Source organism: Pseudomyrmex gracilis, unplaced genomic scaffold (assembly GCF_002006095.1).
Source record: "Pseudomyrmex gracilis isolate BER0280 unplaced genomic scaffold, ASM200609v1 scaffold_12, whole genome shotgun sequence".
Lineage (NCBI taxonomy): Eukaryota > Metazoa > Arthropoda > Insecta > Hymenoptera > Formicidae > Pseudomyrmex > Pseudomyrmex gracilis.
In genome coordinates, this window is record NW_018020596.1 from 732,777 (window position 1) to 759,519 (window position 26,743).

At 43.8% G+C, this 26,743-nt stretch overlaps 1 protein-coding gene across 3 annotated transcripts in view; it reads right to left on the reverse strand.

Moving 5' to 3' along the window:
- Nucleotides 1-26,743, reverse strand: part of LOC109863763 (agrin-like) — a 409,371-nt gene that overhangs the window by 112,112 nt on the left and 270,516 nt on the right. For all 3 annotated transcript variants that reach the window (XM_020444286.1, XM_020444285.1, XM_020444284.1), the window contains exon 4: nucleotides 15,040-15,249. In XM_020444286.1, coding sequence (XP_020299875.1) covers nucleotides 15,040-15,249 — 210 coding nt within the window. The remainder of the gene's footprint in view (nucleotides 1-15,039; nucleotides 15,250-26,743) is intronic.

Below are 26,743 nucleotides of genomic sequence, written 5' to 3' on the forward strand. Positions count from 1 at the left end.
AAGACGGCTCGCACGAAATTTGTCGAAATTTCCGGGGGGAGCGCGTAATTTATTCTTGCTCCTTTTCGAGTCTTGGATAACCAAGTCCGTGAAATAACCCTTTACGTTTCCCGTGAGAGAAAAATTGCGTTGCAATTTTTTTTCAACCGCGTTTTCGATCACGCTCCTCTCGCGTAAATTCGCGAACACACGCGAACAATGAAAATATTAATTGTAACACGTACATATGCGTGCACATTTTCGATTATAAATTTCACCGCATATCGATCCGAAATATCCGCTCGATCCGTCTTATATATTTCCGTCTACTTCTTGTATCGGTGGGAATAAAAAAAAAGGACAAGGCAAGATACAAAGGATATTAGAGTGAAACCAGTGTGAGAAAAGGATAAAAAGAGTGGCGTAGTGTATTTCGAGCGGATATGAAATTGCGTGACGCGCGCCGCCACGTGAACGAAATACTCCCGTTTCTCTCGGCCACGTGACACTCGCAGCCGAGGCACAAGGCAGTTTTGAAGACCGCAAAACGGAAACCTCCTGGCGAACAACTTTCGACTCGCCAGACGCGGACAATTCCGCTCGATCACATCTCGGTGCTTTTTCGCGTGCGCCGCAGTGTGTTCGCGCGAAAGTGACTTTTGCCGTTCCTATGTCTGTCTGTTCGCACGAGCAGACGAAGCCGTAAATGTGCGTGGAAAGTTTAAACAAAACTCTCGGAAAAAATTGTACGATCCGCTTCTAACGCATCAATGTTAAAATATAAAATTCTTTATCAGACTGTTGTAATCAAGAGGCATGATAGTGCCTCGCGCCAAGTTCACGCGCAACGAAGTGGCGCACGAACTGTGCGAGCACACTGTGCCTCTTATACGCAAAAATCAGGCATTCAATAGAGCGGAGATTTGTAATCAGCCATTTTTTAATAACGAATGAATCGATCGACTTCCTTTTAGTCTCGTTTGATTCACGTTGAAAAAATAAAAACACAAGTATTATTGCGTTTTTGTTGTTTGTTTCTGATTTTTCGAGATATACGACGATAAAGTTTCAAAGTGAAAAATTTACGATTCAGAAACGTCGTGCGACTAAATTGTGTGCATGTTCGTATGTCTGCTGCCAGATGGCATACATATACAAGCGCGTTTTAAAACGGAAAAGAAAGAAACACCAGAAAGTGTGAGTTAGAGAGAGACAGACAGAATCACGAGGCACGGTAGTAGTTTGCGTTATTCGCGCCGGCAACACCTCCGATATAACTTTTTTCAATAAAAACTGGTTTGAAATTTTGCACAAATTAAGTACAGACTATATACTTTAACTTTATGTATATATAGTATGTGCCCGTAGTTACGTGACTGGGGTCAGTGACGCCGCCGCGGTCACGCGACCGAGGTCAGTGACCCCGCCGCGGTCAGTGACCCCGCTGCGGTCAGTAACCCCGCCGCGGTCACGCGACCGAGGTCAGTGACCCCGCCGCGGTCACGCGACCGGGGTCAGTGACCTTGCCGTTGTATATATGAAGTAAAAAATTAAAAATTAATAAACTATAAAAGTTTAGTAATTTTTAATTTAGTAAATTTTTTGTTTAAAAATAAAATTTTGTTGGCTGCTCCTCAACTATAATGAAATTATAAGACATATAGTCTTACTTTTGACACAAGTTATTGCAAATTGTATTTCTATTTTAATTATACGAGTAGAGACAAACACAACACGTGTAGCGATGTAAAAATTATATGTTCTGATATAATAAATAACAGTTTTACATATATATAATATTGTATAATATATATATTTTTTATATTTAATATATTTTATATTTAATATATTTAGTACATGTATTTATATAATTTCTCTCTCCCAGTCAAAATAAAACATATTTTTTACACACATATACACATTTACAACTAATTGTTTAATTCTAGATCCCGTGTGCGTAGCAAGCGCTGGTTTGCGACTTTATGTTTATTCGTTCGCGCGGAACATATTTGTATAATTGGCTTAATCTAATCCAAGTTTCCTGCATACTAACCAACGAACGCAGTGCCGCGTCTGCGGCCATTCGGAAGTATCCCCCGTCGTAATTGCGGTGGAAGATGATATTATAGAGTACCCCGTGGATCGGGGGTGATATTTCACGGTGATATTACACGCTGGTATACGCAACAATACCAAAACTTACTGTGCGAATACGCGAGTGGTACTGGTTCGGTGTCGTTATAAATCGTGGGATGGCGGAGGGTGGGAGGGGGAGGAAGGAAGGAGGACGTCCCGGAATTAAATTTCGCACGCGGAACCGGCAAACGCGTTTCCGCCGCGAGAGAAACGCGGAAGAAGACGGGAGGAAAATAAGCAAACGAGAACGGAATAAGAAAAATGGTCGAAAAACGGAGACAAGTGGCGGAAAACGATGGTGCGCTCTCGTTTCCTTGTGCAATAAATATTTCAGGAACGCGGTAAATTAATGGTATGCTACCAAGCGCGATTACGCGCAAAGTTCGAGCGGAACAAAGAAAAGAGCAGAGGTAGGTGAACAGTTTTGCGATAAAGTCCGTCCCACGATGTTGTGCGACTTTTAAACGTTGTCACTCGTTAAAAAAAAAAAAAAAAAAAAACAACTAAAACTAAACGAACATCCGCAGGTTTTGCGTCAAGTTGGGAAAACATACGGAGACAAATATTTAACGAAGATCAGCACGCTCTACATTTTCACGCGCACATCGAGAGAAATAGACTGTGTGTGTATGTGTGTCTAACTATCCAACGATGTGTGTGAAAAAAAAATGTAAAGCGATATTGACATTATAAATTACGAACATTAATTAAAGAAGAAGATGTAAAACGAAGATAAACGGGGGCAAGAGATAAAGAACGAATACTGCGCTATGTGCGTAAATACAAAAAACGGTAACGCTGACTGCGTTTCTTCATCGCGGGGATTAAAAACATAGGAAAGCTCTCGTGTAAACATCCCACTAATGTTTGAATTAAATTTTGCAACGCAAGCCTGCTCGCGCGCGCGGGCACAACCGAGCGTGAAAGAAAGTAAAGGGGGAAAAATGGGTAACAGGGCGCGGACACGCAAGAAATATAAAGCAATCTTTCCGGTGTGCACATTCATGTTTCTGTAGAAGCACGCAAACAGTCGCGAATTGTTACCCGCCAGATAGCTAGATGACCACGCGCTGTTACGGATCGTATAAATAATTCCTCTCTCACGTGGGGCGAGAGATAAGAAACTAAAAATGTGCGATTCCTTAATAAAGCGGTGAGTAACACGAACGTGTAAATAGCGGACTGCAAACAAAAAAAAAAGACATTTAAATGTTTCCAAATAAATTTCACTGCTCAAGGAACTTCGTAGTTTCTCTCGTTTATTTGCGCGAGAGAGATTTTAAGATTTCATTACCACGTTGGAAAAAAAAATGTATATTCGTAATTTTGCTATAACGCGAGTTCGAAGATTTTCAATTGTAGTTTTCAAATGAAACTTTTATTCGAGCGCGAAATCTGATTTTAATTACAAATTACGCTTTTTCGTGCTGCCGCCGCCGCGTCCTAACGTTGCTTACACCATCGGTAAGAGCAATAATACCTGGGGAAGAATGCAGTCGGTTTCCCCTCGTTTATCACGCGTATAATTGCGCTCACTTTCCGCTCGCTACACGAATACCGGAATATACGCGTCGGTTCAATGTCGTTATAAATCGTGCCCGCGCGGCGCACCGCTCTCGCACGCGGGAGATCGCGGTGGTCGGAATTAAATTTCGCAAGGAGCAACGGTGTTCCCACTGCGACGGGCTGAAGAAGACGAAAATGCTGTCGCGTCCGGGAAGAAGGGAACTGAAAACAACGTTCCTGGCACGCGTAACGTATAGAAACGTGCGCGGTATATCCCGTAAGATAAATTTCCGCGGATTAATTGAAAATGCAGGTAAAGAGAAGGGAATGAGACAGTTCGCTCGCCGTGATACTTAATTACAATTTATTTCGGTCGGTTTATTAAAATGTGAAGAGTACAAAATCGGAATAACAATTCAGATCGGTACACGATTATTGTAACATTTGCGCGATCGAGTTTTGTCGTGTTCTCTACGTGAATCTCGGTGCGAAACGCGGTAAAAGTAATATAAAGCGAAATTTTGCGCGCCGGTACACGTTGGAAAACGCAACGCGCGGAGCAGAAAGAAAGTGGAGAGAAACACAGTGGAGAGAAGGGCTCTAGAAGACAATGTTGCGGCGGCGAGACAACAACCCCTCGCGCGCGACTGTCTGCGACGCGAGTCTGCGTGCGAGCTGTCCCATCAGTTATCGTCAAAACGTCCTGAAAATGCCTCAAGCTTCCCTCGGCTGTAATAATTGAAGAGAGACTACGTCGCGAGAGAGGGATGCGCGAGGGTGAAATTGAGGCGAGGTAAATTGAGAACCTACCTTTTGGATTAAGAGAGGAGAATGACGACGACGTTGACTGCCACATGCGTCCGCGACGCATATGGAGCTACCGCTCTTAGTGAATTATGGCGAACAGATACCTGTGCGACATTGCGCGTCGCATATCGCTCGACGCATATTTGCAACGCGATAAAACGATAGTCTGGTTTTCTGTCTCAATTTTTAAACGCATGTTGCGAATTTAATAATAAAAATTGTGATTTAATCGCAATTTAACTGTGACGAGTTAAAAAGTGTAATTGTATATTAATTATCCGTATTATCGTGCAAAAGTTTCAATACGCCGCGTATCAATATCCGTCTCGTGGCGTGAAACGCGATACGTCAAATTTCTACGTTAATTTATCGCGATTAAGCACATCTGTTATCGTCACGGCTTGAGATACATCTCTTCCGGGGGAAGCGCTAATGAAACGTAAAGCAAATTAATAATCGCGCAGCGAGTTAGCGTAGCATCATTACGACGGCAACTCTTTGGGTATTAATTACAATCTTAATTGCGCAATCTGTTGGCCGATTATGATGAGGGCGGGGATGCAACATCAATCGACGAAAACTACCGATAACTATTTGCGAGAACAATACAAAGCATATAACAGTCTTACAAACCATGACCGTGTTTTGTATGTACTTGCTGCCTGTTTTTTACCTTTTTTTTTGAAAAGGTAAAAGTTTTTTGAGAGATCGCACATTTTTTAGTATATATTGTAGTCTTATAGTTAAACTAAAAAATGTTTTTTTTTTATATATTTAACTACCGAGCCTCTTGATTATACGATATGATCGGATCGCGAATTAGCGGCTAAAGTGACAAATTATCGCCGATGGAATTTCAGCGTTTCATTATCTTAAGTGCTCAAACGCGGACGAATGTGCATCGCGGGCTGTTTTTCCCTCGGTATTAACGCCAACTATCTATTTTTCCTGGCCCGGTCGCGCGCGTTCTCCTCTGAATGAATAAATCAATTGAACACAGAGCCGCGCGGCTATATCGGAATAGCAATTATACTTTATTACGAACGATCGGTACTGTCTGTGTGCGCGATACTCGTTTGCGAATTTTGCGCATTAAATTCCCCTCTCTCCTCTCCCCGCCCTTGTAAATGGCCCACTATTTTCCGCGCGATCGCGCGCGAAATTATTTATACCGGCGCGCACCGTATGCATATCGAATCTCGCGGCACGATATTAAAGTTCTTTTTTCTGCGCGTAAGGTTTGTTTGTTTTTTTTTTCATTTTTATTTTTTTTTATTTTTTTTTTTTTTGAAACTCCGGGGGTCGTTAAACAGACGCATTTATAATTGCAAAACGTAAATTTTATCTTTCGCGCGATTGGCGAATCTTTTTTTGTTCGCAACAAAAATTGCTCTCAAAGAGCTTCGCGATATCACGTCGAGGTTTTCTTGCCGAGCAAAAGCGCCCTCGAGTTAAGTAGAATTTCCGTTTAAAAGAAACTTGTACTTAAAAAAAAAAGAAGAAGAAACTAAAAAAGTAACAAAGTTGCAAGTACGATTCATTTATGCGCTCCTTGAACTGAATTCGTCGAAGCTCTTTAATATTTAATACGCCTGCGCGTAGCGCGCGCGATATCGATGAAGCATCTCGAACTGCGAGAGCATCTCTCCCGGCTCGCTCGGCTGGAAATCAGGTAAGCAGGTTTAGAAATCATTACTAGCTCTCTAAAGGGTTTTGCTACGAGACGGCAGTTTGTCGAAATCGTGCGCGTCTCGGGAGACTCGGGAATAGAGAGCGAGCGTGTGTACCGGGGGTTTGCCGGAGAGGACGACGGAGCCCATTTCACGGAATGAAGATGTATGCGGAAGAATCGGAAAGTCGGTGCTTGCCTTCTCGCAGCGCGAACGAGAGCCAAAAGCACTTTCGTCTCTCCGCCAGCGAGAAGGTGAGAAAGCGACGTCGTCGTGGGGGAACATTAGGCACGGTAGGAACCGAAGGCGAACGTCAACGACGACGACGACGACAACGACGACGACGAAATTGCACGTGAATTTATTTATTTCGCGTTCGTGTACTGTGTCTCACTCCTCTCTGTTTGTTTTTTCTTTCTTTCAGTGAATCGCGGGAAAATCGCGCCGGCTGCGAGCGACGAGGTGGAATGCGTTAGAGAGGCGAGTGAAAAATACACGGCGCGCGCGCTCCGCGTGTGTATATTTGAGAAAGCAGCAGGCAAGAAATGAGAAATGTATCCTTCCGAAGTGTCCGCGCTGATAGTGTATAGCGTTCCAATTGTGTGTCTGCGTAGACAAAAACAAAAATACATTCGAAACTACCGCTGTTGTAACGAATAGTTTTGTTTGTTATCTCGTAATTTGAAAAACAAAAAGTGTGTTCAGTACTTTATTTCACGATAATTGCCTTCATTAACGCGTGTTCGTATTATCGTTTATCGAACTTACATAAAAGTTGCTCTTTTTCGTCTTAAATGAAGATAAAAAACAAATTTGATTTATTCACGACGTAAACGATCGATCCGGCGCGACCGAGTTAATTTCCTCGTTTCGATTCTGACATGGTTATCGCAAAACGTTTACCACGCGAGATTCGCGAGAATCGTTTAGCGTCGACGTGGCCGGCCGGCGCGCATCGGCAAAAACTGCACTCCGAGTGACCTAAATGCCCGTCCGGCGGACAGGCTTCATTTTAAAGACCGTAAAAAGCGTTCTTTTTACCGCCGCTCGATCCCGCCGTGTCCGCGACGCAAGCGAGAAAAAGCGCGCGGTATTGCCGACTTTGATCGGTTGACACCACCACGTCCGTCGAGACCCGGACGAGTACATCGGTCGTTCATCATCGACTGAAGTTTGATAAAACTTCGTCGTCGAGGTCGAGCAACCAACTTCGAGAGTCGAAAAACGTAATGAAGTATGATAGATAATGATTAATTTAATTACGTCTATATATAGTTGGGTTCTATTTTTTATTTCTCTTTCTCTCTTTCTTTCTCCGTTCAACGCGGATTTCGATTCTCGGTTGTTATCGACGGGCAAATCCGACTCGCAAAAATTCGTCGAACGCGCACCGGTGACTCTCTCTCTTCAGCATCCTTCGGGATTACTTTCCGCCATTGATATCGAGAGCCTCCCCAGGGGGGGGGGAGGACTCCAAGAGTCAGGCGGGATTAAGATCTAATTTGAATAACTGCGCGAGAGAGGTAACTTTTATGAGAACCCTATCGGCCTCCGATAGGAAGTAATTACGTATATTGGAACGAGCGTGCATTAATTGAAGAAGTTCTATTCAGCACGAGCGAATTAGCTTGCAACTTTGCAATAGCGAGAAACGTCAGATTCTCGACGCGAGAGAGGGAGAGAAGAGAGAGTCTCACGGGGAAAAATTGTCCGCTATAAATCTTCTATATAGTTTCGCCTCTCTCCTCCCTGACAAGTCGATACCGATAAGAAAGTGCAAGGGAAGAAGCGGAACTTGAGCTGAATGCCGAGCAACTTAAAAAATACATCCGCCTTTGATGGATTTTATACGATTACATAGTTTCGAAATGTGTATCGCGAAACAAAGTTTGTGACGAGATCTTCGAGGGATGTAAGGGATATATATCGCTTTGTATATATATCGGGCGCGCCCGTCGATATTCTTTCTCTCTCTTTTTCTTGGCGAGTTCAGAAGAGACGAAGAAGAAATAAGAGAACAATGGAAAAGAGAGTATTTCTGGTAACGTGACACGAGAGTCAGAAAAGCAGGGATTAGAGAGGGTGACGTTTCTGGATGGGGAAAGAGGCCTCAAAAGCCGATAAAATTAATTTAATTTCCCGCTCCACATTTTCGCGCTACACGCGTATCTGTGCTATATATCGCGAGGAGAGGAAACGTCGAGTTCCCGCGAGGGAGGATGAGTTTTCATTGTTTTTTCACGTTCCTTTCTAATGTACCTTGATTTTATCATTGCTGTCAAGGGAAAAAGAGAACGTCATTCCCGTTTTATTCAGAGAGAAAAGAGGAGAGAGAAGAGAGAGAGAGAGAGAGAGAGAGAGAGAGTAAAACTCACAATTGTGACTATAAAATACGAGAAGATGGTAACATTTGTGGTAAAATTCAGACGAAACGAATGTTCGCGGTGTAGTATTCGTAAGTGTCCTTCAATTATTTTATAATTGCGCTACGTATTAAGAAATGTTTTCTTAGTCCACAAGTGCGAGTTTTTACGTAATGAAATAATTTATAAAGACAAGAAGAGGGTAATATTATACGAGAGATAAACTGAATTTGAAAAACTACATTAAAAAAAAAAAAAAAAAAAAATCGCGAAACGTTCCTTTTTCTTTTAATCCCGAAACTTCTAATTTATTAGAGTTTTTTGTTCGTCCGGCTTTTTAACGTGTTATGAAGCAGCGTGTCCTCGTTTACGGTCCAACGCATCGCGATGCAGTAAATTCATTTCGCTGATAAAATGTTTTTAAAAATGTTTTATGTTTAGAAAGAAATCTCTACTGAATGTGTATAGTGTGTACGCGAACGCGCGTTCGTACACACAGAAGTTAATTTAAGATGCAATTTTATTCAAGCAAACGTGGCGTATTTCGCGAATTTAAACGTGTCAGATGTTTGCGGTTGTGAAAAAGAAAAGTAACAACAACAACAAACAGATGATAAATTGCTCCACTCGGGATTGTTTTAGGAAATATTTCTAGGCGACTAAACTTTTTTTCCCGAACTTTTTCCTTTTGTTGTTTTTTTTTTTTTTTGCGCGGAGACATTTCTAAAACTTATGAATAAAGAAGAAGTTGGCGAGAAACGAGAGAGATCGATGTCGCTTCGTTTTATCTCGCGCGTGTGTGTGGCGAAACTCGTTATTTAATATGTGCATACAATAAGATGCAGATTAATCGAGTGGGTCACGAGATATTCTGATATTTCATTTCTGTATCTCGTTCAAAAGGAATATAAAAAGCCTCGCGCAATCAATGAAATCAAGATATATTCCACTTTATCTTGTCTCCAGAATTAAGCTGCGACCTCATTTTTTTTTTTTTATATCTCTTTCACATCAGACAGACGGAATCGATTATCAGTCGGTGCTAAATGTGAGTAACTGAAAAAAAAAAGATGGAGCATACGTCGTAAATTATACTCTTTGTCTGATCGGATTTTGTGTCCGATCTCTTCGTGAACTGCAACTGAAGGTACTTTTTCGGTGGCAGATTTAAACGGTCAAGGATTTTCCTCGAATATGAAGTAAAACTCTCGAAGATTTGTACGATGGTCAGAAATAACAGACACGTGCCAGATCGAATCGAAAACAGCAAAATGTAGATTGCCTTATCATATATACGCAGCGCACTGCAAGTATCATTCTCTCTCGATCTGCGCGTTGTTTTTATGAAAATCGTATCGTCGTTTGCCATTGAGGATTCGCTTGAGTTTTATCGCTCTCAGATATCCGCGTTTCGAATCTGCACAATCTTGCGAAGCAGATATTTCGCACATTTTCTGTCGTTATCGCTTGAGCGACGAGACACTGGAAGATACTCTCTGTATAACTCGCTCGACTCCCGATCCCCAAAACGTCGCGTATCTCAACACGTGATTGAATTATGGCGGACAGCTCTCCGATCTTTTCGTTTTCCCGACACGGGCTTCACATCACGCGGACTGAATTACAACCACTGTATCTTCTTCCCCATGCGCGCACTGATTAGATAAAATATCAAATTTCCCACAAATAGCGCGATTTTTTTCGCGCGAAAAAAAATACGTCTTGAAAAATCTTGAAATGAGACAATTTTTGTAAATGGCGCGTCGTCGGCGACGAGCGTTTTGCAGATAATGCATAAAAACACCGCGTTTAAATTGCGATAGACGCATCCACCATCGAGAAGATATGCATAAGTTATTTCCCGCAGATTTTACACAGCGAGGAGAGAACCGGACGCTATTTCCGTGCGGATTGAATTATATAAGGGCGTCGTCTCGATCTCCCTTTGGAGGTTGGATCCCGCACCGACTAAATTATAGACTCTGCCATCGTGAATATAGACCAAGCAACGAGGGGGCCACGTCGCGCAGCACGTCTGAAGTAAGCAGATAAAGCTCGCCGCGGGAGAAAGAGAAAGAGAGAGAGGATGGGAGTGCAGCTTTCTCTTCCTTCAGTCGGCAAAAGTACGAGGGGACGGAAGCTCGCGCTTAAGAGACGACGCGCTTATCATTCATTCTGCCTCCGTGCTTCTTTATCTGTACGTCTCTTCTCTCGTCCCATCTTTGTCGCTTCTTTCAAATGTCCATGATCGGATGAGATGATTAATAACACAGGAGGGGATTACACGAAACTTTTTTACTATTTCCGAGCAGATGACGCGGAAAATATATCACCGGATTGCAAATAACATACATGTTGAAAAAAACTGTGAGATGTTTTCGCGAACATTTAATAAAACGATGAAATGTAGTAACTTACTGATGATATTGTATCAAATATATATAGAGCTCTCGAAAATAAATTTTGATTCTTGCAATAACAATTTCACTCGAGTAGCTCGTCACTTCTCAATTAATTAAACTAGTCTACAAGCGCGGAGAGAGATATAGTTCAAACTCTCCTCCCATTTTTGCGGAGACTATTTTTATTCGGAAAAGCAATTAAGCACCTCGGGATCGAAAGATAAACCGAGAAATCGCGATAATGTGATCTTAGAGATGGATATCATTTTCCTGAGCGAGAGAGAGAGAGCAGTCTAAACGAATGCGCGAAGATAGTAAGAAGGAGAGTTGTTCCGAGAGGGAAGTTCCGAGAGAGGAGAGAGAGGTGCGGCGCGCACGAAAACCGCTTGGGATTCGCGCTGTTTTATGAGACGTTGGAACGCTCGTTTCGCATTGTTTGTTCGCATAATAATTTACGTGCCGGGTTGCTTGTAGGATGACTGCCGGCGTGAAGACTGGATGGCGGGACGGCACGAATAAGAAATGCTCTATATACGTCGCGCGTGAAATAGGACCGGAGAAGATCAGATGTAGAGGGTTTGCGAAGAGAGAGAAGGCAAACACGCGGAGTGGAATAATGCGAGCAGAGAGACGCGAGAGGCGAAAAGAGGAGAAAACAGGTAGATACGTGAAGAATACGGAATGCTCGCACGCGGATCTAGACGCGCGACTAGAAGCTGCGAGCGCGATTTTATTTTCGTCTCATTTCTGAGCGATATCTCCTATTTCCTTCTTGCGCGCGTGCGCAGCCGTTTCTTCTGTCATTAGACACGCGTCCCGCCGCACCCTCTTTCCCTGCAGCCTCGCAGATTGCCTACTGTATTACGCACGCGGAATGATTGCGAGTGCATTCATCCAACGGAATGAGCGACGCGAGAGTCGTTCGATGTGTATGCACGTTCGTGTATACACGCGCCGCACTTGAGCGACTTTAATATCACGTGAATGAGAAAGAGAAAGAGAGAGAGAGAGATTTCGATCTAAAGGAGACAGATATCAAAATACTAAAATACGAGACATTTTTTTTGAATATCGGTGAGTATACAATTTGTTTGATAAATTTCAAAAAATAAACCAATTTGATTGAAAACGATTTATTCATTCTACCAAGTAATCTTCACTGTTTTTCTATTATCATTTGCTGTTTTAATTGCCATGGTGGATAAATGGTTTTTTAATAAAATTACTCGGTCCATTTTTCCCCATCGCGAAATCCATTCAAAATATTTTACACTGATTTCCCAATTTCTACTTGGTGGAATCCATCGCGGAAATGTTAAACCAGAGAAAGTGGCGATTGAAGAATTCAATTGAAAAATGGCGACCTGAATTACATAAATGAAAACGAACTATAAAAGCGAGATTGAACCTGCGAAGGAAGAATTTTTGTTCGCTCGACCGAATCTTTTGATTCGACTTCGCGATGCGTGCGACACGCTCGCATATTTTCAAAAGAAAGCACTTCGGAATATAACGAAATGGAATATCCATGGAACGTTTAGGAACAGTAGGCGGAGGAGGGGGGTTTCGCATTGTGCGCTGTCAGTTGGTCGGAACGTCTTCACCTTCCTCGGCGTCCTTTTATCGCGCGCCGGATGGGCACTTGAACTTTCATGATCTTGCGCGTGTCCGCATTGTCCGGTCTTTCAGTCGCGGCGGCGATTAATTTGGTGCGCTGTGTAAGACTTTGCGAGGAACGTTAAGTAGAACTCACGAAACGGCTGAATCACTTTCCGCGAGAAACTTGAAGACGACGTTTCTCTTCCGCAAGAACGAAGACAATGACGCGGAAAATGGGGTCTTTGTATGACGTTTTCAAACGGGGCGGGAAGATTCACGTCGTAAAACGATCTCGGACATTAATCAGGATCATGAAGTTTGAGATAAATTGCAACTAGAACCAAAAAAAAAAAAAAAATCGTCACCCATCCACGTTTTCTGAGGTCGCCTTCACACATGCGACTCGCGCGCACACACACATCAGTTCCGGATCGATATGGTAATCGGGAGAGAAGTTAACACTTATCGCGTGGCGCAACCGCCCTCCGTGTTTCGACGAATTCGAAGATCAAAGCGATACTCTCTCTTGCACACTGTGATCGCATTACGCGTCGTATTACAGCCCCTCGAAATCATGATTCCCCTTTCTCCCCCGCAATTGCGGGGTGAGTCGGATAAATTTGCATCGGCGCAGAGACGCGCGCGCACGACGCGTTATCGCCGTAATTTCCACATAGGAGTTTACCACCGGAGATAGGTTGTACGTATTTCTCTCTCGCGAGTAACGCATTCCATTTGCGTAACACCTCGCGCGCGATCCGACCTTACGAGAAACGTTTCACCGCGGCTCGAAGTTCCAAGAGCACACCGCGGATGTAGCAACTACACGTGCAAGGAGAGACGGACGTACGTACGGCGAAAGACGAAGATGCGCAACAACAAACGCTCGCGCGCGTGCAGTTCTCGCAGCGGATCTTGAATAAAAGATCGTTTTGAGAATCAGCGCGCCGGCGCGATGCCGGGGATCGAAAGCGCGCCGGGAGCAAAAATCGCGTATCGGATGCTGGTTAATTCATGGCAGCCCGGGGATCCCGCGGGACAGACGCGAGCAAAAAGAGAGAGAGAGAGAGAGAGAGAGTGGAGAGTGATAAAGTACGTTTCAAGGTATACGGAGTTCTGTCTCTCCCTGCGGCTTTTTCGCATACATATGTGTGATACGTGTGTGCGCGGGCGGGCAAGCGGTTCTGTCTTCCGGGTACATCCGGTTGATTTTTTTGCCAAACTATATACTTTGCGTTTAGCTTCGAGATATTTCGTTTCAGATCTCGAGAAAAGATCTCGAGGATTGGGAAGCACTTGAGCGAGCATGTTGAGCGAATTAAAGTTTAAAAGGCTGCCGCGACCTACGACGGATCATCGAGGAAGTCGGGGGGGCTTGAAAGTTTTAGCTTGGCTTTGTCACCGCTTAACCCTGGATGAGTAATGCGGGCTCGTAATGGCGAGCTCTCACGATAAGCAACTCATTTTAGAGCCTTCGGCATGACGTTAAATCGACAACATTAATCTTCCATCGCTTGTTCTCTATCGCTTCATTTTCGCGAAGAATCTTCTCCGCGCGCGCGTGTTCTCTCTCTCTCTCTCTCTCTGCTTAGTACGTCAGAGAAAAACTTTCTCTGATATATACGCTTACATATCGGATTTAACTTTCTCCGATGACTTTATCAATATTGTCAAACTTTGAAAAATAAAAAAAAAAAATAAAAAACGACTATTTCGCATTACCGCAGATTGCGATACACAAATAACGCGATTTGCGATTAATCCGCGAAATTGAATTTTTATACAAGACACTGACATGTGTCAAATTTAAAATAAACTCCGTTTACGTGCCCTCGGAAAATCCTTCCCGATTGTCATGTATATCGAACGCCACACTGTCGAGTGAACCGCCTTCGTTCTCTCTCTTGTGGCAGGCAATATTCTAGCGAATAATATACCGTGACACGCAAAAACGTCCAGAAAAACATTATCGATATGGCGATGTTGTAAAATAAATATGGGTTTTCACGTTACGGATAAAACAACAAAGAGAGACGGATAATGATAAAATAATAGAGCGCATTAATATCCATATACTATATATTACATACTGCATCGTTTAATATCGCAAAAAGCGGATACTTAAAAAATATAACACGAAGTAAATTAAAATCGTTTTTTTTTTTTTTTTTTTGGCCGACGAGAAAGGAGAGACAAAGACATACCGGGAATTTTAATTGTGACAAACAAACAATAAAAAAAAAAAAAATACGTAACTTCCAAATTAAAATCTATCGAAATTCCGAGCGAAATTAAAAACTAATATTTTTTTAAATTTGTGCTGCAACACGCCCGGTTTCAAACGCGAGCGAGAGTTACGGATAAATCGGTAATTCAAAAAAAAAAAAAAAACGTCCTAATTTTGAGAAATTCTGAACAATGTGACGGAGAATTTCACGTAACAATAGAGATGATAACAATGGAGATGATAAATTTAATCAATTTCTGGCTTTGTCATTCTTTTTTTTTTTTCTTTCTTTCCTTCCCCGGACGATAACATTTTTCCAGACAAGCGTTGTGGGGATTGTGCGCACTCACCGCATGCGCCTTGATGCTTCACTCTGGTATTTTTTCTCTTCAGACAGCTAGTCTGCCGTAGGTGGCAATAGTTGGTGTAGGTCACGTCGTCGGAGCCGCAAACGGGATCGGAAGTCGAAGGACAATCTGCAGGACATTGACACATAGCCTTGCCGCTTTCGGACACGACACACGTCGCGCCCCAGGCGCAGTAGGTTTTCTCGCACGGTTCTGAAATAGGAAAAAAGCACGTCTTTATTTATTTTTAATTGCCGGATATGTTCGAACGTCTCGAAGCATTTCAAAGCCAGCTCAATCATGGACCAGTTGTTCTCAAAATTTGTTCATCATTGTCTATACATTACGTTCTTTAAATATACATTCTACAATTGTGTATTTATATCATATATTTCAGTAAATGGTATCGTAAAAATCTCTTTAAAAACAACTGTTCCAAATTAATGTTTAGAGAAGAGAGATATTCCACACATATAGTTTTTCAGTTAAAGTGCGTGAGTTCGGCGGAAATTTAGTTCAATGTGTCCAATTGTTAGAACATTCGATAAGTAAATTAATCAAATTAGTAAAAAAAACAGCAAGATGATGATTGCCAGACATTTTGCTAAGAAAACTATTGCTCGATCGTTTTCCTTGCAAAACGTTTTGTGTTGCGTTGCGAGATGAATGATGTAAGAATCTTGTTACGAAAATTGAGTGAGAAATGATTTTTCTTATTACAAATTACGACGCTTTGCCGTATAAAAAACGAGCCAGATCTTCTTCCCCTTTCGTCACGTTTTTCCCGCACAAAAACCTGAGAGGACAGAAGTGCTAAATGACATTATTATGGTAATCGGAGTTCACTTTTTATTCCCGGTTAAAAATGGGCTCGCGCCCTTAATCCTTCGAAGACCCTAAAATGGCTCGCCATTTTAATCGACCTCTCTCGGAGGCGTTTTGCGAAGTTGATAACAATAGCACAACAACTTTCGGACAATGGCCGGGCGTTGAATAAATCGTGCTGTATACAGCGCTTTGATACCCGTAATGAAAAGCATCACGCGTTCTGATACTCAAACACGCCGCGCCGCGTTAATTATTAATAAAGTGCCAGTTTTGTTTCGTCATTCGGGAGCCGGGAAATTAGTCGAGCGTCAAGTCGATTCGTGAGCGCAAGCGAGAGAGATAGAGAGAGAGAGAGAGAGGAAAATGATCTCTCGATGAAGAGTATTTACGGTCGGGCGATTTCTATTTATCGCAATTGTCACGCGAAAGAATCGACTCGCGTGCGTCGGCCAAACTGTTCCTCGAACTAGTTTTCGACCGTGTCGATTTCGGTGTAGCACGCAACGCTGTGCGAAAGTTCGCAATATTTTTTTTTCTCTCTCTCTCTCTGTCGAATCGCGTAACGAACCGACACGACCGCGTCCCGATGGGAAAACCGCCAATCGTTTGGCGAAAATAATTAGCACGTCTCGCGGGAATAAATAAATGTTTTCGGTCTCATCCGAAGCTTTCCTCTCGCTTCTTCTTTCGGCAAACTTTTTGCCTCGCGCTCTCTTCATCGAGCAAGACGTATCGATATATAAAAGCGTTCAATCATATCGTTCAAAGGAGAGAAACCGCTTTTCCGAAAAGAAGAGAATCGTTGTATTAAATTTCCTGCTAAACTACCCCCGACTCGATTGGAATCCTATCTTCTTTTTTTTTTTTTAGTCTCTCCCTTGGCGTTTCTTTCTAGCCGCGCAATCAATTTTACGGAGAAGTTCGCTCTCGAAGAAGATGGACCTCGCCGCGCGCGCTTGCGGAGAAATCCCGGCGGATAATCCGTGCTGCGCGGTCATTAATACGGCGGACGAGTTGATCCCCGACGAAAAAATCGCCGAACTCTGGCGTGCCAGAGAGTCAGTTTGGGTTCGATGGTTCTTCGTCGCTCGCGCAATGACCGTTCGTAAAAAGAGGGTGGTTTTCTCTTCTCCTCGTATTTCTTCTCGATTTCCTCGCCGTTTCCCCGCCCGCGAAACGGTCGTCCTACGAAACGACGTCGTTCGTGTGCCGCGACCGAAAGAAAGCGATAAAGAGCCGTTTTTCGCGCGCGCGCGCTCGATCTCTCTTGCCACCACTTTAGAACGAAAGCCCGGGAACCGTTTCCGGTTCGGCGAACCCCCCCGCGAATTTTCTTCGCCGAGAATCGCCTTGTTAGGGTTCCCTTTTTCTATTCACAGCTCCGGAGAGCTTCCTCCGAGACGTTTCTCCTCTCCGGATAAGAGCCGAACATTTTCGAGAGCTGTAACGTATCCTTCTTGTTCCACACTCTTCCGACTAAAGCAGATTCTCGAACTTCTCTTCCGCATTTCTCCTTCTCCGTTCTCTTAATGAGGATTCCGCGTAGAATTGAAAGCGTATAACAAGTTGCGACTAGAATATTTCTCTCTGCCGTGAGAAACATTTTCGCAACACAAAACTCGAGTTCTCCGAATGGTTCGTATTTGTCGCAAAAAAGTTAGTTGAGAAACAAAAGTTTTTGCTTCTCTTCCTTCTCTTCCGTTCCGATAAATCAGCGATTAATGGACACTCATTTCCGGACGAGATTTTCGCTTCTGCAGACTATGATTTTACAAACTTGCTTGTTGCGAAGAGACTGTGTTGGGAATGTGTTGGGATGTATATTGCACAGAAGCGTTGTTGTAGTCGCGTGTGTCCGACTCACTCGATGCGTTTCGAACGAAATTATATCCGGTCCGATGATGTGTCGTCGCTTCCGCGGACCATTGTTTACAGCGAGCACGAAAACGATTCGCCGCAGAGCGTCGGTGTGACTTTTGGCGGCCGGGCACGACAAAACGGCCATTTGTACCTTCCTCCCCCTCCCCGTCGGCAATCGTCGTTCCCACCCTCGAGCATTTGCGTTGTAAACAAAACCGAATGGGCGCCGGGTCCGGATATGACACGGGACACGGTTATTTTCCCGCAATGTGGAAAATGCGAAGGGTGATTGTGCCGCTATTTCGCAACTTGGCCCGCGCCGAATATTTTCGACTGAAATATCCTTCGGCTCGTTTTTGCCCCGCAAGTTTCGAATTTCATGAATTTTCAATGCGCGATAAGCGCGGCATTCGCTTTCCGCAACACACACACACACACACATACACGTTATATTGCGAAAATCTCTTCATATTATTCTGATAAAAAGGGAGATTTTTGTTTAGTTTCGAATTTGTTTTTCGCTTCACTTGTCGCATTTTGTTTTGTTCGCGGATGGGGTGTGTGTACGTTGTTGCATTGATATCGCGATCGATATCCGCGTGCGCGGCCACAGATATCGGTTATTTTTTTGCTTAATCGAAATCGTCGCGAGCAAAAATCTCAACATAGGTATATAATTCATTGAGCGACAATTTGTCATCAGTCGTAACACGAAAAAACCGTGATGCGTCACGGATAATTTATCGTGTCGCTCCCGTGTGTCAGGAATTCAATCGTTCAGAAGGACGCGCCCGTCAGTAAATCGGGTGCGTGTAGAATAACGGCGGATAAAAAAACAAACAACCGCGTTATAATCCCGCAACAAGGATACGCGTATATACTAGTATTTTTACATTCATCGTGTTTCCATAGACGTGTGCTTTTTACATGTTTACGTGCGCGCGCGTACATGTTTCCCTTGCAGAATTCTGACGTAAACAAAACGCAATTAAAAATATAATGTTGCAACGTTAGTTCGCAACACACAATCCCAATGTGATGTTTCTTCAACTTTTATCATCTATAGAAATTTTGCGAACAACAGAAATTTGTAATTCTCTTTTGACGGTTTCTGTTTGTATCGCGATTCTATTATCTTCGAGTTTTGCATTCTCGCGCGTTTATATATTCTGTAATTCCGTGTGAGAAAAACTAACAACACACACACACACACACACGCACACACGAGATATTATTATACATCGTTATAAATAAATACATACGCAAAATTAAAATTTCAATTTAAAATCGCGTTTATATTAATTATTAAAATTTTACCAAAAGTCGCAAATGAACGACTACAAATTTTATTTCCTAATTTCCGCTATACACTTGATTCCCCGTTATTTAACAATATAATTTTACAATATAATTTTAAATAATTTCGAATATACATTTCGCACACAAACGGACGTGTGTGTACATCACCTAACATATATACATGTTCGTCCCGCGTGACATACGAGATATGTTTGTTTTTTTTTTTTTTTTATTCCAGTCAATTGATGCGCGACGGAGAGAAACGAGAGGAAAAGCCGTGAGAAGAAAGTCGGCGCGCGCGTCACGTTCGCTTCCGGAATAAAATGCCGGTTGCAAGTAATTAATCGCGGTTGCCAGTTCCGTGAAACGACGAAGACGGATCGCGGGCTTAATTGCGGCGCGAATGAAACTCTTTTCCGCGAGCGAGAACGTCCACGGGGGTTCCTCCTTCCTCCGCCTCCTCCTCGGCGCGATATGAACACGTTGCAAACGTCGCGACGTCCGGCCGCGACCTGTGATTAATGTCTCGCTTCGTTTACCACGCGATCGGATCGTCGGTATAATTAATTAACCACACTCGTCGCTCGGGTCGGGACAGTATGAACCCCGCGCGTACAAAGTATAAGGAGGTCCTTATCGCGTCAGAGACTCGATATTGGGTCGGCGTATTCTCGCGGCTTATCGGAGTCGCGGCACCGGATCGGCGAATCGGGGGTCTCTGCTTGATTAATTTCATCGAGCCGCGCGTATCCGCGAATCCGATCGCTCGCCGGGCACGATTAATCAACCGCGAGTATTACGAGGGAATTCGCGTTCGTCACGCCGAGATACGAGAAGTCCCGTGAATACGCGCACTTAGAGATGAACTTCGTCTGTGGAATAATAATGGCTGTGGGTATTTATGAAAGTAATATTGCCGGGTGTGTGTAATAGCAGCCTACACGGCTCGCTCGCCTTCAGATGCAAATATCGCGTATGCGGGGAGGGGAGTTTTTTCTTTTTTTTAAGCGTTCTTTACGGTGGTGTATTCCTTCGGCGTTTACGACTCGCGAAGTCTGTGTTTAACAAAGTGGTGAAATGTGATTCTCTTACAACTCGTCGTTTTATTTTCAATAACGCGCAATTTTTTTCGTTCGCAAAAGGGATATATCGAGCGTTACACGCAAGAGTGTAAGAGAAGGAGAAAATTCCGCGTTGTGCACAAAATTAAGATCTGTGTAAAAACACGTGCACCGCAAATTTGTGAAAAAAAAAAATCCGCGGAAACAACGTAGCAGCGAGCGCTGCCGCGTATTCTGCGCGTATTAGCTTCCATTAAATTTCCCTCTGCTCCGAAACGGCCATTTCTTTCTTCCGTGCACTTTTTTTGCGGAGCTTTCTCGAGCGACGCCTTTATTTTTCCCGCGCACACACGCGCCCTTCGGCTCGCCGCGCAAGCTCCGGCAGGGCCGCGCGCGCTTATCATCGCCGCGAGATCTCGCTTCTTTTGACCGTACACATCCCTCCCCTCCTCTTTGAAACGGGGTTAGGGCTCCTTTCTTGCCGCGCTTGTACACCCGATCGCAATCGCGCCGTATTTCACGTAGTTTATAACAACGGAGCGAAGTAGCACTTCGCGCAAGCCGCGTTACGGGCGAACAGAGTTCGAGCGCGCGTTAAGTAGCAAACCCACCCGTTCTCTCCCTTCGTAACGTAATCGGAACCTCGGCGGGTGGCAGGTAGCGCGGAAGGTCAATAGCCCGAGCTATTCGATATCTGGTTGAGAGCAGAGGGTGGTGGGCACTTAACACTTCGGACCTTCTCGCGCAGAGATTCCGCGCTCCTTCGGGGAGCGGAGTGCAACAACTCGGCTTGTGCGCCCTAATCGGCGCGAGAAATCGCGGCATTTATTGTTACGTGTTATTTACAGTTGGCGCGCGCTCGTGCGCGTCTAACGTTAACACGCGCGGGAGGGTTTCTCCGACCGCGGCAAAAAACCACTCCGCTCCCATCTCCGCGCGCGCGAGGTGATTTACTCGCTTCGTAAGTGTGTTCGCCCCCGGCACAGCCGGTGTCGTATCGTCTTTCTCGATCGCGCAAATTTTACGGGCAAATTTCAAGAGAGGTTTTATTACGAAACAAAAGAACATTAAAAAAAAAAACGAAACCTTAAACAATTTTCAGTGAAAAATGTTCGCACGAATAAGCTTCGGATAAGCGCACGATTACAAAAACAAAACAATTCGATGGTACACAACGTTGCTGTTGTTGATGTGTAATTACTGCAGTATATTTCGCGTCATTACTATTATTATTATTATTATATTATCTACATTGTGAAATATATTAATCTATAACGGGGTAATACCCTTCCCTTAGCCGCTCATGTCATCGAACAATCGCGTGTAATTCATAGCCGCGCCACGATATGTAGATTGTGGCATTTATTGCGACGTATTATTTACACTGATGATGTTGCAGCGAAGCGTAATATACGCGTTCACGTTGGCGGATAAAACCAAACCGCGAATTTCGATGCGCGACTCGACGACCGTTCGGGTACATGTGTATTCGAATTTCATTCTCGCGCGGAATTACTATAGTTTTGTCATGTGCAACAAACACACCGTGAAACATATATATATATATATATATATATATATATATATATATTTATATATTTATATATAGATAAAAGCGCGGCGAGTGATTATTAAAGGGCAATAATTATTTGCTCATTATATAATCGGGGCGCTCTCTTGTGTGCGCGAAAATAGCGAGCGATGATTTATGCAAGGACCCGGGGGATAGATTATTTCCGCGCGCGCGCGCGTTCTGAATTGGAATATTTGGGCCACTTTTTTCACGTGACAAAACACAATATTTGTTGTTCCGAAAATACACCCCCCCTCTTCGTGTCCGGGACGCGTTGTCGACAACGTGTTTGCAAACCCATTTATTATGCAACATCCGGCGGCACGTGTTGAGCCACAGCCAGCATCAAGTCATCAAAAAAATGTGTTTCGAACCCTGTTTGTCAACGACTCTTCGGAAACTCGTCGAGGAGAATCGCGACTCTTCGGATACATATTCGTGCCTGGAGAGAACGCGATTTTTGAGACACGCGTTGTATGTGTGTGTGTGTGTGTGTCGGGCGACGCATTTAATATATCTACAAATACCCGGTGCCATCGATGCGCAATAAAATATCCGCCGTCGCGAAATATTGAAAGACGTGCCGCATGCAAAGTGGGGCAAAGGGATGTGTATATATATATATATATATATATATCGAATATACGCGACGAATTTTTTTCCTTTTCCCGAAACGTTTTCATTTTAAACGATGACTCGCCGCGTGCGCGCGGATTCGGAATCTGGGATTTTTCGTAAGCGACGGGAAAATTGACGGGATGAAAACGGGAGCGAAAAATGCGCACAATCGTCGTCGTCGACGTGGACGACAACGACGACGACGACGACGACGACGACGGTGTGGTGAGAGGTCGACGTTCCCGTGGAAGAAAGGCGGAGACCCCTCTGTGACTTTCGTATGCGGAACGTGGAGCTGAACGGAGAGCAGAGGGAAGGAGTCCTGGCGAACGTTATTAATACTTCTCGCGTGTAATCCGTCACCGAGTCCCGCCGGGACTAACAAAGAGCTCGGGAATTTCGTGAAAGTCCAAACGGTCAGTCACGGCGCGCGGTAAGGGATGTAGCGTGAATTTATTACTGATTCGCCGACCCGTCAACAAAATGACCCGTGTCGCTCGAATATCGAACCGATAATGAAATATCCGTCTTTGACGTTAAATACCGACGGAGCAAAAACCTCAAAATAATATTGTTGTGACAAAAGACATTAATAAAAACGTAGCGAGCGATAACAAACTAAACAACTGCTTAGTCCCGTATTTATTATTGAAAACCTATCAGCCGCATTTATTATCAAATATATATTCGCACAAAAGCGAAATAGTGTAAAACAAACAAACGCGCAAGAGTAAGCGCGTGCGAGGTATTGTAGCGTTTAATTACTACGAAATGAGAATATACCACATCTGCTATCATTAATAATTAATTAATTGTCATCATTATATACAAACGATTAATTGATAATTGCCGGAATAATTTATATACACGCCACTAATTAGTCTACTATGCAACGTTGTTCATTCGAACTGTCGATACTGTATAACAACAATGATCATTATTGTGAAATATAATATCAAGTTATATGATAAGTTAATTATTACTTGCCCTATTCATTTGTTGAATTTAATCACACGCGCGCGCGCGCGGCTGTAACTTCTATCCTTTCTTATCGACGTAATCGATTTCACGGTTATTTTCTCCATGCGATTCAAAGGGAAGGAGACGCAGCACGAGTATATCCACAACCCCAAACGAGACGTGGCAGCGAGGGGTTGGGATTCGAACACGAGAGGAGAATGTAACCCAATTAACGGCAGTTGAACGCTCAAGTTGAAGCTGAATATACAATCGCGTGGAGTTCGATGTAATACGAGAGAGGAGGGGGGGATGTAAATAAGCGATCGCGCGAGGGCAGCTCCTTTTATACTTTCATCCGCGTGGCGCGCCCCGACTGAAGGAGCTTGCCAACTAATTATCCCTTCTGACTTCTCGCCCCTTGATATCGCCGGCAGCATTCGCTCTTCCTCCCATCCGTTCTCTAACCCAGATCCTAATTTCAGCTCCTTCTTGACCCTTGCCATCCTTCTCCGTTCCACCTCAAAGAGTTCGATTTCATTGATCAAACAACGAGCTCGAACGAGAGAAAATTTACACCGCCACCGAGAGAGAGAGAGAGAGAGAGAGAGAGAGAGGGAGAGAGGAAATTCTAAATTCAAAGATTGACGTCATTACAACCCTCTCTCTGTATTAATAGTGCGCTTCTCGAGCGTATTTTCTCATCTCGTCCCTCCGCAGCGCGTTCTTTCGCGCGATATACTTTTTACTCGCATTTAAACACAGCCATCGTCTACCCGTAACGATACGTACACGAATATTGGGTTCGAAGAGTTCTGTAATAAAACCAATAATTTAAAAACAATTAAAATCGAATCAATAATTAAAACTGAAATCACTCGCGATTTCATTATTTGTCGCTTTATGTACAACGTAAATTCGTAAATCGACTATTATTCAATAACATCTGTTACCAATAATCGTAGAGAGAGAGCGAGAGAGAGAGTGAGATATGTGAGAATTGGTTATCAAGGAACGTAATTTTGTGCCGACGTAGCTCTCTTGTTCGCGCTATCATAAAGTTATACATCGATTGACGAGCGAGGCGGAGTTTAATAATGTGTCCCCCAACTGTTATGAGCAACAGTACAAATCTTTCGTTTTTTACGGTCGACATGGCAGACGAGAATAAACGAGGATTTTAGACGCGAGGAAGGATTTAACGATAGCGCAGCGGGAAGAGAATTGTAGAAATCTAAACGACACGCGCGAATTCTCCGGCGCTCGCCGTACAACGTGTACCTGTGTGTAGCAAACGAATTACTAGAATCGAGTTTCAAAATAACAAACATTATCTGCGAAATTACAAGTTCGTCAAAAACGAGACAAATTAAAAAATTTAAAAATTAGTTCAACGGATAAAATTACGCGAGAAATTAAAATTTAACAATACGTTACTTTTTGAAAAAATTGAAAAAAATTAATTACTTTTTTAAAATATATATTTTTGTAGGTCTTCCTCTCTTTCTCTCTCTCTCTTTTTCTCTTGGCAAAGGTAATGTTCTACCAGAGCATCGAAGCTTGTCTAGTTTAATCCGGTTGTCGCTGCGCGTATGATGCATTGCGATACAACGATCCTTTGCTCGAGAATCCGGCGATACCCGCTATGGAAGGATCGTTAGGAACTTGGCAACGCGACTAATTACCAGTTCGATCGGCGTTGTATCATCAAGGCAAACCTTACGCGCCTGGTTAGGTGTTTGTTGTGTGTCTCCCAACGAGACCGTGTCGTGTAACAACGTTGCGCAGATAGGACACGTAGATTCGAGTGATGCGTCAATTAAAGTCCCGTTTCCACGTTTGCTATCGCTGCGCATCGCGCGGGCGCGCGCGCGCGCACGTCGCGACATGAATCATTAGGAAAGCCGAATGTCGCGCGCGGTGTTATCACGAACAAGGCACGTAGATACAGATCGTACTGATTTCATGTAACGTACACATATATACGTGCGTATCGCACCAGGAAATCACGCACGAGACGTCGTTTTACCGCTCGACGATAAAATTAAATCCCTCAATTGATTGAGTGACGAGAATTAATTGAACACTCTCGAACTGATAAGAGCCCTCGCGTGTGATAAAAAAAAAAACAAAGAGAAAATCATGACCGAGCGAATTAAGTTAAAGTTGTTGCAACAGCGCGCAAGCGCGTCGAGCTTAAAATGTTAACGCGCTTCTAGAGAAAATAGAAGAGCTAAAACGAGCGCTCGGGCGTTAAGCTGACGAATCGCGCAAAAATCACGGCCCCGCGAGAATCGACACACGTGAAAACCCTCGGGCATCGGTTCGGTCGGTCCATTCGGTCATTGAGTTTCGTTCCACTTTATCGAGGCGGTTAGGTCAATCTTCCGTGGGGTAGGTCAGCAGCTCAGGTCGATCGCGTACCCTAGTAGGTACGTCAGCCTACGTTTTACGATAGCAACGTGACGAGTAGTCGTCGCACGGTGGCGCCATGAGAGAGGGGATACGAGCAATTTAACCGCAACCTCGCTCGCTCGCAATTACAATGCTAATTCCGCGTACGCGGCTTTGCAGTTAATCGCCGGACGACTTTCTTTGTCTTTAAATCGCTTGTAGCGCCATTTCGCGGTTCCGCGAGTCGTGTCGTGACTTCCGCTTTACGTACTCGCGATGGCCACGTTGTTGGCTGTGAATTCTCTGCGCGTGATAAACACGATTTTCTCTCCTATAAGATCGATTTTTACTGGGAAGTTAAATAAACAAAAAAATTGTATTTTTTATCGAGTTTCAAGCGCGTCGCGAATGAAGCGGATTATCTTTCGCAGAGAGAGAGAGAGCGATCAAGTTTCCCGATCTTAGCTTGAAATGCACGCGAAGAAAAAAATCGCGCAAAAAAGTGGTAGGAAACGAGAACGATGAGAGCTTTCCAATCACGGCCCCGAAAAAGTCCGGGGAAAACAAAAGGAACGCAGCACCGTGAACTTTCGGCTCGTTTTATTTCCGCGACAAGAAAAATGTTTCCGCGGCGCACGATGCGCCGTGCCTCACCCCCCGCTCTCTCGCCTCGTCGCGAAAGAAAAGGAGCAATTTATTTCGATATTTCAAGCCTCTCTCGCGCTTTTGATCCGTCCTAAGGAAATGGAACTCCCGGCGCACAAAGTAGATGCGCACTTAATTTAACCGCGCCGCTTGCGAATGAAAGCTCGAGCCTCGTCGAATTACAAACGGCTGCGCCATTTCGTGCGTCGATGCATTTTTACGGGAAGCAGAAAGCGCAGTCTTCCAACGTTATCGAGTTTCGTGGAGTTCGCGACACGTTCTTTATTGCGAAAAATTTTAGTATTTTTTTTTTTTTTTTTTTTTTTTTTTTTTATTTGTCTCTTTCTTTTTTTCTTTTTTTCTTTCCTGTGCGGATCTACTTTTACGACGACACGATGGCGCACCTCGACACCTCGATGACGAGTCAACAACCGCGCCCCGTTCGCAAACGTTTCTCGCGGGCAAGAAAAGT